This window comes from Lepisma saccharinum, chromosome 1 (genome assembly GCF_977018435.1).
Source record: "Lepisma saccharinum chromosome 1, izLepSacc3.1, whole genome shotgun sequence".
Classification (NCBI taxonomy): domain Eukaryota; kingdom Metazoa; phylum Arthropoda; class Insecta; order Zygentoma; family Lepismatidae; genus Lepisma; species Lepisma saccharinum.
In genome coordinates, this window is record NC_139229.1 from 53,802,349 (window position 1) to 53,820,348 (window position 18,000).

At 38.3% G+C, this 18,000-nt stretch overlaps 1 protein-coding gene across 3 annotated transcripts in view; it reads left to right on the plus strand.

Annotated features, from left to right (window-relative positions):
• LOC145995247 (protein Wnt-5b-like) overlaps nt 1-18,000 on the plus strand; it is a 966,808-nt gene that overhangs the window by 785,080 nt on the left and 163,728 nt on the right. For all 3 annotated transcript variants that reach the window (XM_083131817.1, XM_083131826.1, XM_083131834.1), the window contains one exon: nt 3,609-3,720. In XM_083131817.1, coding sequence (XP_082987943.1) covers nt 3,609-3,720 — 112 coding nt within the window. The remainder of the gene's footprint in view (nt 1-3,608; nt 3,721-18,000) is intronic.

Below are 18,000 nucleotides of genomic sequence, written 5' to 3' on the forward strand. Positions count from 1 at the left end.
TGTTAATATTACTCCTAAGTACGTATTTGAATTTGGAAACTGGTTCAAACGAGTTGTTATCAATAATTAGATTTTGATTATTACCTAACACTTGGTTTCGGCCTGTAAGCATATATTTAGTTTTCTCTTTGTTAACTTCCAAACCTATCTCTTTAGCAGTTTTGAAAAATATTTTAGCATTATTCTTAATTGTATTCACATCATCCCCCAGTAAGTCTACATCATCTGCATATGCTAACAACTGAGTCACACCATTTAATTTTAGTCCTTCTTTAGTTTCTTTTACCTTCCTTACAGCATATTCTAAGGCAAAATTAAAGAGCAATGGAGATAATGCATCTCCTTGTTTTAACCCATCATGAATTGTAAATTTGTCAGACATATTAATACCCACACGAATTTTACTTTCTGTTTCACTGGTGCATATTTTTATCATACTAACAAGCTTCTTAGGTATTCCAAACTCTACTAATATATTATATAATTTATCTCTTTTGACCGAATCATATGCTTTTTTGAAATCAATGAATAGCTGATGGACATTTTGATTATATTCCCACTTTTTTTCAAGTGTCTGTCTGATGTGAAAAATTTGATCTGTAGTAGATCTGTTACGTTTAAATCCACATTGATAATCACCTATAATTTCATTAGCATATGGGGTTAGTCTTGTTAAAAGAATGTTAGATAATATTTTATATGTTGTTGAGAGTAGAGAAATTCCACGGTAATTATTGCAGTTCATTTTATCACCTTTTTTAAACACAGGAACAATTATGGATTCTTTCCACTGTTGAGGGATTTCTTCTTTATTCCATATTAAGCAAATTATTTTATGAATTTGACATATTAATGAATTTCCACCATATTTAATTAACTCAGCTGGTATTAAATCAATGCCAGGTACTTTGTTATTCTTTAGCCTTTTAATAGCATCTTTAACTTCAGTCAAGTTAGGTTCTGGAACTAAAGGTTCTACTGTGTGGACTTCATTTACTTCTGATTTATCTCCTACATGAACATTTAAAAGGTCATTAAATTAGTTCTTCCATCTATTTAGAATATCGCCTGGGTCAGCTAGAAAATCACCGTCTTTATCTTTTATCAAATTTACTTTAGGTTGCCACCCCTTTCTAAACTCATTTACACCTTTATATAAATCTCTGATATTTTTATTTTTGCTGTTTGTTTCAATTTCGTTAATTTTGCTTTTCAAGTAATCTCTTTTTTTATTTCTAAACGTGCGGTTAACTTCTCGCTTTATTCTATTATAATTGTTTAGATTTGTATCATCAGAGTTATTTAACCACCTAAGTCTAGCCTGATTTCTTATTTCTATTAGATTATGACATTCATTATCAAATCCATGGCTTACTTTTTCTCGGTTTATGGTATCCTCTTCTCTCTTTCCAAGAAGAGGATACCATAAACCGAGAAAAAGTAAGCCATGGTTTGATAATGAATGTCATAATCTAATAGAAATAAGAAATCAGGCTAGACTTAGGTGGTTAAATAACTCTGATGATACAAATCTAAACAATTATAATAGAATAAAGCGAGAAGTTAACCGCACGTTTAGAAATAAAAAAAGAGATTACTTGAAAAGCAAAATTAACGAAATTGAAACAAACAGCAAAAATAAAAATATCAGAGATTTATATAAAGGTGTAAATGAGTTTAGAAAGGGGTGGCAACCTAAAGTAAATTTGATAATTTATTTAGAAGATATAGTGAAAACTTGTTTCCAGGGCACAGGAGGTGTCAAATTAGGAGGAAGAAGAATAAACTGCATAAGATTTACTGATGACATGGCATTATTCGCTGAGGATGAAATAACCATAAATAGTATGTTAGAAGAGTTAAACAGCAGCTGTGAGCAGTATGGGATGAAGATTAATGTAAACAAGACAAAGGCAATGGTTATAGGACGGAAACCAAGGAATATTAATGTGAGAGCAAACAGTGAAAGAATCCAGCAAGTGGATAGCTTCAAGTACCTCGGATGCACTATAAGCAGTAACATGAGCTGCAACCAAGAAGTGAAAATGAGAATCGCAATAGCAAAATAAGCTTTCAATAGAAGAAAAAATGTTTTTTGTGGACCCATGGACATAGGTCTAAGGAAGAGATTAGTGAAATGTTTTGTGTGGAGTGTAGCACTATATGGTGCAGAAACCTGGACGTTGAGAAGAAATGAAGAGAAACGACTCGAAGCTTTTGAAATGTGGACATGGCGAAAAATGGAGCGTGTAAAATGGACGGACATGGTAAGAAACGAAGCCGTACTGAAAAGAGTTGGTGAAAAAAGATCTATACTGGAGACCATCAAGAAGAGGAAAAGAAACTGGTTAGGACACTGTCTAAGAAGAAACTGCCTGCTAAGAGATGCCTTGGAGGGAATGGTTGAAGGAAGAAAAGTCCGTGGAAGAAAGAGATATCAGCTTATGGATGATATTAAATTAACTGGGTCGTATGCTATTACGAAGCGTAAGGCAGAGAACAGGGAAAGCTGGAGATTGCAGTGAAAAACCTGCCAATTAGGCAGAAAACAATGAATGAATGAATGGTATCCTTTCTTTAGCTGCTGATTCTATTGCATTACGTATGTGCTCCCAATTCTTATTTACGTCTGTTTCATTTATATTTTCATCATCATTTAAATCCTGCAAAACATCAAATCTATTTGACAGTTTAATTTGGTAATCTTTCTTAATTCTTTCATCAGTAAACTTTCCTGTATCAAATTTTAGAACTTTTAGATTTTGTTGCTTATGATTTATCACTGAGAGTCTTTCTCTTAATTTAGCAATTACTAAATAATGGTCACTGGCACAGTCAGCACCTCTATGTGTACGAACGTCAATTATACTAGTATGCCTTCTCTTATCAATGAGAATATGATCTATCTGATTATGAGTTTTACCATCTGGAGAAGACCAGGTATATTTATGGATATCTTTATGTTTAAAAGTGGTACTTTTCACAATTAAATTCTTTGAGGTTGCAAAAGTAATCAATCTTATACCATTATCATTACTTAATTCATGAAGACTTTCTTTACCAATCGTGGGTTTAAATGTCTCTTCTTTGCCAATCTGTGCATTACAGTCACCTAACAGAATTTTCATATCATACTGAGAAAATTTATCAAAGACCTGTTCTAAGTCTGTATAAAAATCATCTTTAGTATTATCATCTTTATCTTCCGTTGGTGCATGTATGTTTATTAAAATAATTTTACACCACCTACCGTTTAAAACTGCATATGATATCCTATCATTAATAAATTCTACTGTTTTAAGAGCCGATATAATTCTATTATTTATGAAAAAGCCTGTTCCAAAATTATGATTTTCAGTACCACCATAGAAAAAAGTATAATTTTTAGTTTTACAATTCCCTTCTCCTGGCCACCTAACTTCCTGGACAGCTACTACATCTAATTAACATCTAAGATGTTAATGACTTCAGTATTCAGAAAGTAAAGAAGACATGTGTGTTCTTTGCTTCAAAAACAACATTTTGCCCTAAAGCTTCAGTGCATAAATATAATTCTTACAGGAAGGTTTGGATTAGCTAATGTTAATTGACTTTTCTTTCATTTACAGATTTACACAAGGCTTCGTAGACGTTCGGGAAAGAGAGAGAAATTACAAGAAAGGTTCGAAGGATCAAGGTCGAAGTCTTATGAATCTTCACAACAATGAAGCAGGCAGAAGGGTGAGTGTTGAAAGATTGAACTTCTTCCCTTTTATTTGTGTATGTGTCAATACATACGTACGTGCACACTAGAGCTCCGCAATGAGCGTTTTTCGCTCGATCAGCAAATAGTTCGCACGGACAAAGCTAAGCTGCTCGTCAAGTCAACCTTGCAGCAGGTTTTATGTATCAATCCGCGCGAGAACTGAGCTCAGAATCTTCCGTGCCAGTCTTTCCTCAACCGCCGAGCTGCTTACATCGCAGACACTGAGAAAATCCACAGTATTGCCAACCGCACAACACATCAAAACCCGCATGCATGTCAAGTGGAATGTATTTTTGCTTCTCTTTGTCTCCTGAAACATAAAATTTTAAAAGTACTTTCTGCGCATAGATTATTTAATAAATGTGTCATTACTTAATATAAATGCGAAATATCTTCGAAACATGAGAGCGTGTGTGTATATTTCGAGCACGCAAAAATAAAAATGAACAAAGATAAAAGTAAACAACGATAGGCCCTCTTGAATTTAATGACAATTTTTTTTTTTTTTGGTTTAGAAAGAAATACATTTATGAAAAACGTGGTTGCTTCGTCCGCAATACATCCGTTCCTGTAAGACACACGCAATTCAAGTTATACCACCAAAAAAACATGATTTGTTATTGGTGATATATACAATCAGGTGCATTGTCTGTCGCTATTACTCTGGTTTCAATTTATGAATCACTTCACTAAACCAGGATTCAAATCTTGGTCTGTCCATTTCTTGCGGATAATCACCCTTCCCTTTCTTTGCGCGGAACAGTAAATATGCACCTTCAACAAAGCTTTCATTGCCGCCAGTGGGTGAAACAATAAGCCTCCCCCTTCCCCTCATCGTTGGTTTCTTCAGGCCTGGCGTGGTTTTGCATGCTGGTATCCTTCCATGTTTTATTCCCCCTTCCCCCACCCACCGAGTTGAAGGACGTCTCGTCCAAATAATAAACATGTTTCTTCTCACTGCGATATCTTTTAATACCGCGGAGATTCTTTTGTCGTCAAAAAACAAACAATCGTTTCCTCTTGCTAAACTCAAACAGCAAATCATTCAACACCCGTGATACAATTCGTGCGCACATTGACGGCAAATCACCTCACGCCCTGTTTTACTTTGATCTTGTTGCCGCAAGGAGGATTATGCATTCAAAACAACTTGCTTGTCTTTGAAGAAAATTTCCCTTCGGACGAAGTCCAAAATAACATTAGGGTAAAACCGCGCGCTGAACAGTAGATTCAGCCATTCTCGCCGCTCTACAATAAACATAGGGTTAAAAGAGTGGGATGTGCAACACTGGTATCGCCGATTGCACGCGTTCTGCAACGCATTCAGTCTCGCTCGACTCGCTCTAAAGTTTCAGTGTCTCTTCAACGCACTACACATTGCAGTTGGCGAATCTACGGTTCTAAGTTCGTCTGCACAGTGATTGCAACCAATTAAGTCCATACCTGCTAATGGATGTACTATTTTGTCTGTATATTACAAATTAAATAACTGTTTTCTTGCAAGTATGCAGTTGTGTCGGAATAGAACCCGTCTCAGTGGAACTATGTTCTTGCGCGCACGTTTGGAACTACATATGCGAAAACCTGCTGCAAGGTTGACCTGACGCTTGGCTTAGATGGCATGCAGAATTGATAGTTCTTTCGCTCGAGCGAAAAACGAGCGTGTGCGATTCGGTCGAGTGCGAAAGTGGTCCAATGCAGTACTTCACACGTTTATAAACGTATCAAAGCACGTTAAGGAAAAGTCGAGTTTATCAACAGCTTCTTTCACAATTATAGAATTTAAACCATGTGTGTTGGCTGGGTTCAAAAACATTTACAGTAGTGACGGTTGCTTGACATGTGCTAACGTTCTATAGCACATTACTCAATTTGTTACAATGAAAAGAAATAAAAAGGACAATTTTCATAAATTTAAGAAGTTGAATAAAACACTGAAATGAAATGAAACTTCTCACGTTAAGAGTGTCCCAGTGCGTTCGTTTCGGCTCTGGGCCGAGATGGCGCGTGAACAGCTTTGAACAACTCTTATAACACAGGTTAATACTCGTTATGCAATATAAATATAATTGTCTACATGCAAAAGATATGTGCGTAAATAAGCGAGACAGCAGAAAAACACGAAAATATCGGCATCTGTGCCATGTCGGCCCAGGTTAACCCACAACGAATGCCGTGCGATTGGCTTCATAGCACGTTTTCACCACCCCGCGCATAAATACGCTCCCATCATTCCCCTCGGTTCTTTTGGAGGATGTAAGGCCTCCACTCGTAATGATAGCAGCACGATAAGTGTTGTCATCTAAGGATAATAAGAAAGTTTGCGTCAAACCCATCGTCTCTGTCAGAACGACATATTTTAATATCGTTTCCACACGTTCCGCAGGTTATTAATATTACAGTGTAATATTTGTAATGTTTCATTGTCATATATATTAACACCAGCTGTGTTAAGGTGGAACACGTATTAACAGTACCGCTTAGCTTTTCATTGTATTTTGCTTGGTGTTAAGTTGTAACAATTGCAACTATGAAACTATAATCCATGCATTTCTGACTTCCGGAAGTGATTTTTGCTGTGTGAATGTATGTTTGAATATTTTAATTTGACGTTTCGTCTAAATTAGCCTTTTTCATGCTACAAATCAATTCCCTAATGTTTATGCAGCACTTCAGTCTTTAGGAGGTGAGGTAACAAACGTACATACGTTGTCGTTCCAACCAGCTTCAGACCCAATTTTTTTCGCGCGGTTCATTGCTTGTGTTAAGCCACGTGGCGGATGAAATTGTTAGTTGTGTTTTGATGTTCTTCCAGGTGGGTGTGTGTATGGGGTCGTGGGGGTTATTGTAAATGCAAAAGAAAGAAGAGCATCATCACCTGCAGCACGCATCTTTGAAAAGTGACGAGCCGCCACTGATTTAGACGGATGTGCAGTGGCGCAAACTTATACGGACCCTGTGAGGCCCGAGCCCACCCATAAAATTGTCGTGTTATTATTCATATTTATTTGTTATCGTGATTCGTGGTGCAGTAAATAATAGATTATTTTTTTAAAAAAAGTAGGGATACATTTTTTGTGTGCATTAATATCATGTTAAGTACATGTAAGGGAGGATTTTTGAGATTTTCGTGAACTTATAACTCAAGTATTTGAGCCCACCTAATATTTTCAAAAGTTGGCCCTCCTGTGGGCCTCCGGTCTCGTTCTCGTCTCAACTTTTACAAGGCCGTCTCGGTACAATCCCTAGTTCTCGTGCAATGATATGTCTAATTCTTCCCCCAACAGGAAAACTACCCATTACTTGCAGAATGTAAGATTTGGGAAAGGCTAATTGTCATGGTACTCTTACTAGATTGCACAGGAGTCCATGTGACACGAGCACCTGTTCTTCTAAGATTTATAGCTGCTTCCCCTCAGTCCAGTAGATCATCACCTACATCTGCGGCTGGCGCTGGCCTATTGTGCTGTCCCTTCGGCCATTCAGCAAAATGTCCCGCACTGGCCGCATTCTGGAGCCACTAATGGCGTCGCCGCCCAAGGAACGCTTGTCGACGCGGCGACCCCAACACGGAAGGATTTATGGGATGCCATCTGTATCGAAGCATGCACACCTCCTTGTTCTCGATTTTGTTTTTGTTTGCATCCAGACCCCAACACGACTTTGATCTTACCGATTGCATTTTAGTCCAACAATCTGTGGAAGAACAATACGAACATCGGCCTTCTGCGCGAAATGGGTTCAATTCATTATGTTCAGTGCATCTCGCATGGCGTCATATTGAAAGACGACGCCATATTGAATTTCTGCTTGGGCTTCGTTACAGCAGACGCTCTCTACCTTTGAGACCTACTTCTGTTCTTTAGAAGAAAAAAACTAGGATCTTCCTCCACCCCCTTCTTTTACCCCTTGTTCTTTTGCATGTATCGGCCGTCAAGGTCCGTTGACTTGTTTGCCGCCTGCTTTGAAAACTAGCGGTCTACGGACCTTGGTCGTGGCCCACCCAAAATCCGGCTGGCCTACCCTAACATAATTACTGTACCCCGGGCCCCGGCGGCCCCCATTCACAGCGCAAAACTGTTATTTTGACAAAATCGTGTTTTTCTGCTGTCTGCTATGGAGAGGAGGGATTCTAAGGTTGCCGCTTGTTGTCCAAATGGCTATTTGACCGAAAGTTTCTTCGTAGGTAAGCGCGGCAACAGAGGGTTAGTGCCATAAAGGGGGGGGGGGTCTCTGCCATCTCTTGCTAATTCACACCGTCGTGGTGCCGACCATTGTAGTGAAAATGTGGAAACATTTGTTACAAAATATCATTACATTCTGATAGAATTATCTTTTGAAAACAAGTAACAGGTGACACAGAAAAACGGGAACTTTTGAAAAACCCACCAGACACCAGAGAAATCAGATAAAAAACATATATTGACAGAAATTTAACTGTTACAACTTGCATTTAAGATACAGAAATCCACAGTATCACTTTTTTGAAAATTACGTCCTTGAGCATTGAGGTCCCTCATTGATCGCTGCAACATGTCAGGTGGGATGGCACGAATTTCGTCTTTAATTCGTTCATCCCTTGTTCTTGGCCGAGACGTGTACACCTGACTCTTAAGATGGCCCCACAAGAAGAAATCACATATGAACAAATCCGGCGATCTTGGTGGCCAGGGAATGTCACCAAATCGAGAGAGAACATTTTTATGGCGAAAGCACGATGTTGACCGTTCCACTGATCCATGATTACTAAATGGCAAGGTCACTGTTGCTCAAGATACCGTTATGCAGTGCTGCCAACTACGCAGTGTTGCCAACTACGCAGTATTGCCAGCTACGCTTTTCAAAAGTTCCCGTTTTTCTGTGTCACTCTGTATTAAAAAATGATTATCTCACTTAATTTTTATAGTATTGGACATTTATACTCGATACCCATGAGCAATTTTCAAGGGGAAGGTTCAGTATAGAGGTTGCTTCTTGAAATGTATATTTACAACCATTTGTCTAGGCTAATAAAATTATTAAAAGAAGCTAAAAATCCACATTTTATTTCTCCTGTTTACAAGAATAATGAGTTGAAAATCGTTGAAAAATATTTTAGCAACTGCTGGAAAGTCATGACCTTTTCAAGTGGATGACAAAAGAGGTAACATCCAGTTCCCTTTAAAAAGCTACCACTCAAAAATATTAGACAGGGAATTATGAAGAGAGAAGGGAGCGTAGGAGAATGAGATAGAAAATAATAAATTACCAGTGAAAGTGGAAGGAGAGAAGGAAACGTAGAATCAGAACAATAATAGAGCTGCTAGGAGTAAGGAACGGATATAAGAAATGAGATTAATGGAAAAAATATAGAGGATGAAAACGGTAGGAAGAAGTTTATGATATGTATAGAGTACAAGTGAAGGAGGTTCGATTTGTCATAGGGCACATCCTCGGACAGAAAATTGTTGCGAAAAAAAGGACATTCTATTTTTTTCAGACCTGTTTAATAAACCTTTTCGAGCAAGGCCTCATCTCCAGGAAGGTATCAACTCGGGGCAAGCCCCGGCACCTACCGACCTGTTGGGTGAGATGAGTCAAGGCAAGAGCGTAATGAACCTTTTCCTGCTCCCCCAAAAATAAGCAATAGTTAGGCTAGATAGTTCAATGAACTAACCGATCTCTAACTACTCTGACAGAAAATTCTTGCGAAAAAATAAACACATTCTATTTTTTTCAGACCTCGTGTGAGATTTATTTGTATCTCGTAAAACTGTTGAAACAGGACTGCAGAAAAATTCAATACAGAAGCTGCTTATTAAAGCTATTTTCCCTTTAAATTAAATTAGTCTCGAATTCATCCTTGAAACAATTAAAAAGTTTGGTAACAGTTTTATGCATCGGAGACACATTTCTTCATTTTTACTAAGAAAACTACTTACGAAAACTTGTTTCTGCAGAGTACGAAATGCTGCCAAAACTCAAAACTTCACCGTAGAATGCCTTTTGAGTAAGGCGACAACATTATGCCATTGTTTCCATTATGTATGTGCAGATGGCGCGAGCGTCGAAAATCACGCGGTCTTGCCATTGGTTGAAGGGTTTCCAAACGCGCCCTTTTTTACGAACGATGTGTCAGTGAATAAATATCCAAAAGATGCTATCATGGTAAGTTAATCTCTCAATTTTTTTTATGTTAACCTAACCTAACCTAACGTAACCTGCCTAACTGTGCATGTTTCGTGACTTGAAAGTATAATTTAAAGAACCCAATAATTCTTGAAACATAGCCATTTTCTTGCATAATAGAGTTGGAAACACTGATATTCGAAAACCACAATATCAATCGCAAAGCAAGCGATATCGCATCGTGATGTGCGTTCGGTAGTACTTAGAAAAATGGCTTATTTTAGTATAAAAAGTGTTTTTTTTTTCTTATAAAAAGCATAATAGCACCTTGAACTATGTTCCGCAATACACAATTGGTAAGTACGAACCATGCGAAACACAAAATATCCGATTCTAATGTGTCTCCGATCTATGAAACTGGTACCAAAAGTTTTAATGCACGAAGCAAAAGTTAACATTTTGTTTAAAATTAGGCTTGATGTAAGCTTTTAATTAGAATACACATGCAGCGCCATCTATGAACACCATTTGAAAATTAGTTAAACGTGACAGTGAGCTATGAATGTGATTACTACTACTACATCCTTTGCACCTATTATACAGGTTTCGAGTAAAATAAAAAAGTAGGAAGTCTTGTAAGATAGAGGAAGTTAGATTGTGGCATGTCCGTGATTCTACTATGAAACGGCGGATTGTTTGGATTTTCACTATTGACGTGATTTACTTAGAAACGTAGAATATTACTTAATTCTCCCAGTATTTATCATTGTACTTAGTGCAGCAACCCACTGATAAAATGTCTACGAGGTCATAACTGAATGAAGAGTCTTTTCATTCAAAAAGAGACAACGCTCTCTTCTCTCACAGGGCCAAACGATCTTCTTCGACCTCATATCACATAGCCTATTGTGGATGCTTATCAGCTATTTCTATAAATTATTGCCATTGAAAATGTCTCGAAAGCTGCATCTTATTTCCTGTCGCCATTATTTGTGAAGCATGTTTTAAAGTTTAGAACTAACGTGTCTTAGTATTTGGTTTTTCGGAACGTGATTGTAAACAGGCGACCGTAGTACATGGCCGCAGGTTCTCTCTCTCTCTCTCTCTCTCTCTCATTTCCCTTTCTACGTCTTCTTTCTTTCATTTCTCTCTCTCTCTCTCTCACTCCTTTTTATATCTCTATCTCTCTCTTTTATTTCACTTTTCATGTCTTCTTTCTTCCTCTATTTCATTCGTGTGCTTCTTTTGTTCCTCTCCTATTTCTATATCACTATTTTTTCTCGCCCCATTCTCTTATTCCTCTCTTTCTCTCACACGATTTTTAAAATACATGTAAATAACTTCAGTTTTACAAAAAACAAATCTTACTTGCTTATCCACGTAAACGGATCTAAGTTCCAGAAAATTAAAAAAAAACAAAAAACAACTTATTGACATTTTCAATGAAGGGGGCATGTTGATATTCGTGTAATCAGTGTTTTTTTTTTCTGGCGGTGCGCAACAGTACACCCTAAGTTTAGCATAAACTAATAACATTTTATTTTGACGCAAGGAGCGTGTGTGTAATTACACGAATGCAATATTATTTATAAACATATAAATATTTTGACTTATTCTTACGATGAACACAATAAGAAAGGTTTCAGACCGAAGCGATACGTGACAGGCTGCAAGCGACATGTGTTATTTCGAAACCAACTCTCGGAAATAAATGCAATCCTTCGTACCGAAGCGACACAATATGAACGCTCTTGCTGCGCTATTTTCTCATTAACGTGCATCGTGTCTCCTCGGTCTGTTGGTAGCCCATGTGCACAGACGAGGCCCGTGTCGCTTCAGCCAGAAAACTCCCTTACAAACCAATTTCAGAGTATCGGAACTTTTCTGCCCAAAAGAGAAGCACTGCGTATAATTAAATGTTTTGGGCAATATTGAAGAACACGCCTTGAAAATTAGAAATAAGGCCCGCTTTAGACGAAAGCTTTTCCTTTTAACACTTTTGCTAGCATAAATGCTACACCTTTAATGCTTCCTACAATCTTATAACAGAGAGTACTTTACACGGACATTTCATGTAAAATTCGGTAAGCTTTTGCAATTATTACAATGTATCATATATATACAGCACGAAAGCCACGTCGAGTTACACCATCTATGGTGGGTTCACGTTGTTTACAATTGAAACAAACAAAATATTCCTTTCTGCGTGTACAGTAAATTTTAGAAACATGTATTTAAGCAGCGCCATTGATTTGTACCTGAAACCATTTAATAAGAAACTTTTTCGGTTGAATAGTTATCGTGTTTTAAAAATGTGAAGTGAAACTTTGTTACATCTCACGCGGCCGCCATGACACCTGCACTCGTGGTCTAGATGTCGCTTCTGATTGGTTATGATACGAAGAATGCTACGGAAATAAAGCCGTTCTATCATTGAGAAATGCCATGTAACATGCCATGGCATCTGAACTGCCATAAGATTTTTCGCTTTACACTGTAGCATTTCGGTCATGGCGTAAATGTTAAGAAAAATGCTAAGGAAAATGCTTTCGTCTAAAGCGAGTCTAAAACAGAAAGTTAAACGTTGTTTAGTCGAACCGTCAATGTTAACCTCACAGCACTTGCGTAAACTTATGTCGTCACGCTATTCCATTTTGCAGGAAAAATCGAATGTTACTTTGTGTACAGACTTTTATATCTGTCGTTCGGACCGATGCATCTTTTGCTGTCGAAACTAATGCCAGGGAAACCCATTTTGCTCGGGGATTTTGTGCTTATTCCTCTGTTAAGTCGTGTCCATCAATCTGCTCCTGTCAGCCCAACAATGGGCTTATTGCTTCGCATGCATCCGGACATATTTGTTGGGGGGGGGGGATTTTCCTGAGGGCAAGTCTTGGAGCAACAGCTGCCACGAAACGGTCACGCGAGGAGGCGCATTAACAAGGCGGTGATAACTTCGGTCATCGCATGATTGTTGTTACGTGCTCACTCCGCGCAACAATGAAGCTAGTTCTCGGAACTCACTCACGATGTACGTTGCAGAGGATTTGTCTTTGCTAAAACAATACCAATAATCAGTGGCGGCGATTGGGCACCGCTCGATACCACCTCCCTGCGGACGCCCATGATCATATGATGAAAATATCGGACGAGTAGGTAAGAATCCGAGGAAAGTCTCGGTCTCGTGTGGAAATTCGAGACGAAACTGAGACCGCCGTTTTAAAATCGAGAATTCATTGTCAAGAAAAGATGCAGAGTAGAAGAACTACCACAAAATGCATGTATAAAGGTAGCAATTTTGTTGTTTGTAAGTGGAAACAGCAGATTTGAAATACATGCTAATTGGAACCGGTAATAGGTATGTTTCTGTCATTATTTGTTCCAAAACTACAGTGTGCGAATTAATGGGGGGAGGGATGCCGGTTATCTCCCCCAAAATAATTTATCCCCGGCAAAATAAACTATTGTTATCCCTGCCAAGGATATTTTTAACACCCCCTCAACTGTAAATGTGTCAAATTAAGGTTGGCACACTTTTAGTATATCGACTGACGAAGTTTAACCGTATAATTTTGTATTATTTGAAATGATCATGTTTGATCTTTTAAATCGATGCATTTTTAGTGCCCGTGTGTTTTGATGCACAAAAAGAACATCATTAACAGTTAATGCACTCTCTGTGTTACTGAAGTCATTAACACAAGTTGGGTTCTGTGTGTGAATTTTAGGTGTGGGACAAACAACAAAAATCTCTTCTGTAATTCATGACTTTTAAATTGTCAAAATACTTTTTTTTTAAAAAAATTAAAAGAAGCAAGGAAGATTGCTAAGTTTTCTAAAATGTCAAACTCGATGAAACGTAAGAAATACATTTATTTAAAGAAAAAGCATGTAGAGGGCACTGGTAGTAGCCCTACTTCATTTATTTATCTATTGCCTCCATTTCTAAACGTTGGAGGATTAATAGAGTTAAATGCTTTCTATAACAAAAAAAAAATAATAATTTGAATTAAATATAGACGCCCCTTTCCGCTATCCAACATGAATGCTATGGCGCCACACCTCAAAAGATAACATTTACATATATCTAAAGACAGAGCCAGGAATGTTGTGTAAATGAAGTACATTCGTGGTTTTAGCCACGAATGTTGTGAATGCATTTTAATCACGTGTTTTGGTTTGGAATTACAATCGTCATGGCTTCCTGTTTTCCGTTGCAGGGCAGAGAAGGAAAACTCGAGGCACAGTCGTTATAACAAAGTGAAATTTTATGTTATTGTTTCTGTGAGCACGTGAGAGAAATCAGATGTAAGGTTGGACTATTACATAAGAAAGCAGTTTTTGCTCTCTTCGTCAAAAATTTTAAGAAAAAGTGTACTACGCGTAAAGATGAATGGGCACAGGGACAAAGGGAAGAGTATCTTCCAAGCTGATTGTTAGTCCACTTGATATTGTCCCACCACTTGAAACGTTTCCCATATACGTTCATCGGGTTGGGTATCCAATTTTTTTATATTTTGTATTACCGTACCTAGGTATTCGAGGTATTATAAGTGCTCAAATAGGCAAGCAAAAAAGCAATAAAAATTTGGAAGTGAGGCACGATAATAGCAATGGACTTCTAATATGGTGAACAATGAAGAGCTTAAAAAAACGAAATACAGTAATAAACATTTAATAGTTTTAAAATTGTGGCGACCGTAATTTCCTATTATAGTTAGAAAAATGGATCATTTTTGCATTAAGGGTATATTCATACATTATTTATTCGTTTTCAAAACTTTTCTTTGTAATTTTGTTTTGTAACCTTCCCAAATAATTGACTAGAATAGATATTGGTTGATTGATTTGGTGTATTTTACTTCACTTTCCTGGCACTTTTGGTTAATCGCGACGATGAGAATGAGTGATGATATGATGAAATTTATGAAAGGACACTCGCAAAGAACACCCATGCCTAGGCCGAGATAAGATGCATGGACACTGGCTGTGCTAACCACTCCGCCATGGAGGTTGGCGACTATAATAATAGATACAAATCATATTTAGTCAAGGCCTAGCCATCCAAGGGGGCCATAATCTGCTGACGAGATAAACTCAACGGGAGAGGACAAGACACGCTTTTCAAAGTTAAAGCATTGCTCTTTTTAAATATTTTAGGCAGTTCTAGGCACTACAATTCTAAATAGACACTAACAACCGAAATATACAACTTTTAGGTACAATAGCATGTATTTATAATATACCTGAAATATTTTTCTAAATTGAAAATCTACAAGTCTGTTTTAGGTACATCCGGGATATAGTCGTGATCTGGCCGATGTTGAAGGTTGTTTGGGTCAAAGACTGGTTTTTGGACTTGCCACATATTGTACATGTTATTTAAGACTTCAGTGTATGAAACTTGTACCCGACAAGTTCATGGTTCGAATACTGGTGCTTGGAACCTAGTTGGTGTTTTCTTTGTGGTTCTTCACGGGTTGAGACTCCGGGATTTAGATATGGTGCCTAGACGAGACAAGGATTGGAACATTATTGACTCGAGTCGGAAATGCATGTCTCGTTCTCGTTTCATATTATAGATGCCTGTTAATGGTATCGTTTTGTTAAGTCTCGAAAGGCCTGTTCTCGTTCTCGTAGACAACACCGAGTCTTGTCGGTATAGGTACTGCTCAACCTAGAAGGGCAAGACCCTCTGGCGCTGTAATCGAAGGGAGCGTGGTTAATGCAATCAGCTGCTTACCATAAAATCCTGCCTCTGCGTTGCCAAAAGGCCATCGTTACTTTCATTCAGTGCCAAGTGTTTGCATCATCATCGAGAAAACTGTATGCAGCGAAAGCAGAGATGTAACGTTGATGAAACGTTTGAAGCAAGGGAGGGAAGTCATGCATGTGGCAACACGAGGGGCACTCTGTCTCAAGCGAAGGGGACTGCGAGAGGAGTAAACAAATGACTGTCCATTTTAGTTCGCGAGTTGGTCGAAGGCTTTCACTTCTTGGTTCGACTGTAGGTAATCGAAGCAGTGGTAACGTGCCATAATAATCAGAGTTGAATATTGGCACGAAATCTTCATGGCCATTGTCCATTGTCGTTGTATTATAACTCTTACCTATTTCACACTCACTTCGGAGAGGGCAGCTTATCAAGTGAACACTAAAGAAAAACACGAGTAAGTGTGTATTGTACCGTGCACAATAAATTGTGGAGAAGCACTAGATAATTTATAAGGCTCTTTTTATTAAACGTCATTGTTCTTAACAGTTTTGCAACTACTTGAATATGGATTAAATGAATAGGACGGCAACTGTGGCAGTGAATTTGTCGTAAAATAATACATAATATTGTATGAAAAATCAGCAAATTTATGTATGAATTCTTACATTCACACATATTGATGTTAATTATATGAGTATGTATATCTTTTAAAATTATGATGATTAGAACTATTTTAGAAAGGATATCAACGATTGAGATTGTCAGTTTATCAGTGAAAGTAATGGAGTCTTCAGTGAAGTTCTCATCTCCAATATCGTTGTCATGCTTCCTGTACGCGAAAGATACGTTAGAAGCACCATTTCCAATTTCCCTTTGATGACCATGGTAATGATTATTTCAAAAAGGATCTGTTAACAATATTTATGATCCGTCATCTATTAAGAATATTTATGATCCAAGCTAATCTTTCGTAACTTCTAATTCCTTGTGATGTTTCCCTGGTTCTGTACAAACACGTATCTAGAAATGTATTTCCTGAGGGTTCCTCACAAGCCAAGTAAACACACGGCCATGAAGTTCGCGCTGTTGCCACGTCGGAGTACAATCCCATGTGTTTGAAGAGCAGCCCAACGTGTAGATATGGGACTCCATGTCTGGGGCCTTTAACGAACTTTCAATTCACACGATCACGAGCTCTATATCGAATGGGACCTAAAAGTGCCTTGGGGAGAGAGAGAGAGAGAGGTAGGTAGGTAGGTAGGTCTGACGCTCGAACTAGGCAACGCAGCCTGCCACACAGTGTGCGGGGAGCAGCGACTTTTGTCCAGCTCTCGCTTTACTTTTCCCATATTATGTGGCCCCATCGCAAATTTGCCCAGCCGCCTATTTTCATGGCCGTGCGTTTAAGTAGGCCTGGCACATATTTTGTTATCATTATTTCCATTGTTTGACAGTCGACACAAGAATGCATAATTCTTAGACGCGAGGAACACATTAAAGTGCATAATTTATTTATTTACTTAAAGTTTCAGATACAGTCATAAAAGACCATTTTATACTGAAACTGTGCAACAAGAAAAAAACCCAATAAAACAAGACAATTCAAGATGGCAGAGAAAAAAAATGTTACACATTACTTCTTAGCGATTGCAGGAAACTGCGTTCTGCAAGAAAATATCAATATTTACAGTTGGAGGTTATTATACAGGGTGTTTCTAAAGGTCGTTTACAACGCTTGGGAGGTGATTCCTCACACGAAAACAAGCAAAAAGTCTAAGTTCCATTTTTACGACTGAGGCTTCGTTTCCGAGATAGGAGCCTCGCAAAAGGTGACAAAGTGAACGTCACACCTGACTTGGACGAATACTATAACAGATAGAGAGGCGGTTCCAAGGGAATCATAAAGGAATCGTATGTGCTCAGTCCGGAAGTCACTATGAAAAGTTCACTGCACGCATGCGCAATGGAGTCCTCAAAGGAATTGGGGATTTCCAGCAAGAACAATACATGGAAAGGGTATGTAACGCAGCAAGAAGGACCGTGACAATGAGAAATGCGTTAAAGACAACACATCCCGACCTCAAACATCAAAACATGAGCACCGAACATAAAATCCGAAAAGTTGAGCACGGTTGCATACCCCAGTTACACGCGAGGAATGAACGAATCATGTCATGTGGCATACGAGAGACACATTACTCCACCAGGAGGAGGGAAAGAAAAACACATTATCAGGTGATTGCGACAACGTGTATTTTTACACGCGACAACTACGTAATATCCCCCCCCACACACACACAACAAACAACAAATGCTACAATATCTTACGCACAGACAGTCCGTGTCACTGTACACCAACTGAAGATGTCACTTTCACCACACAAAGGGGGTGGGGAGCAATACCAAGAGTGTTCTCACTGAGATTTGCCGA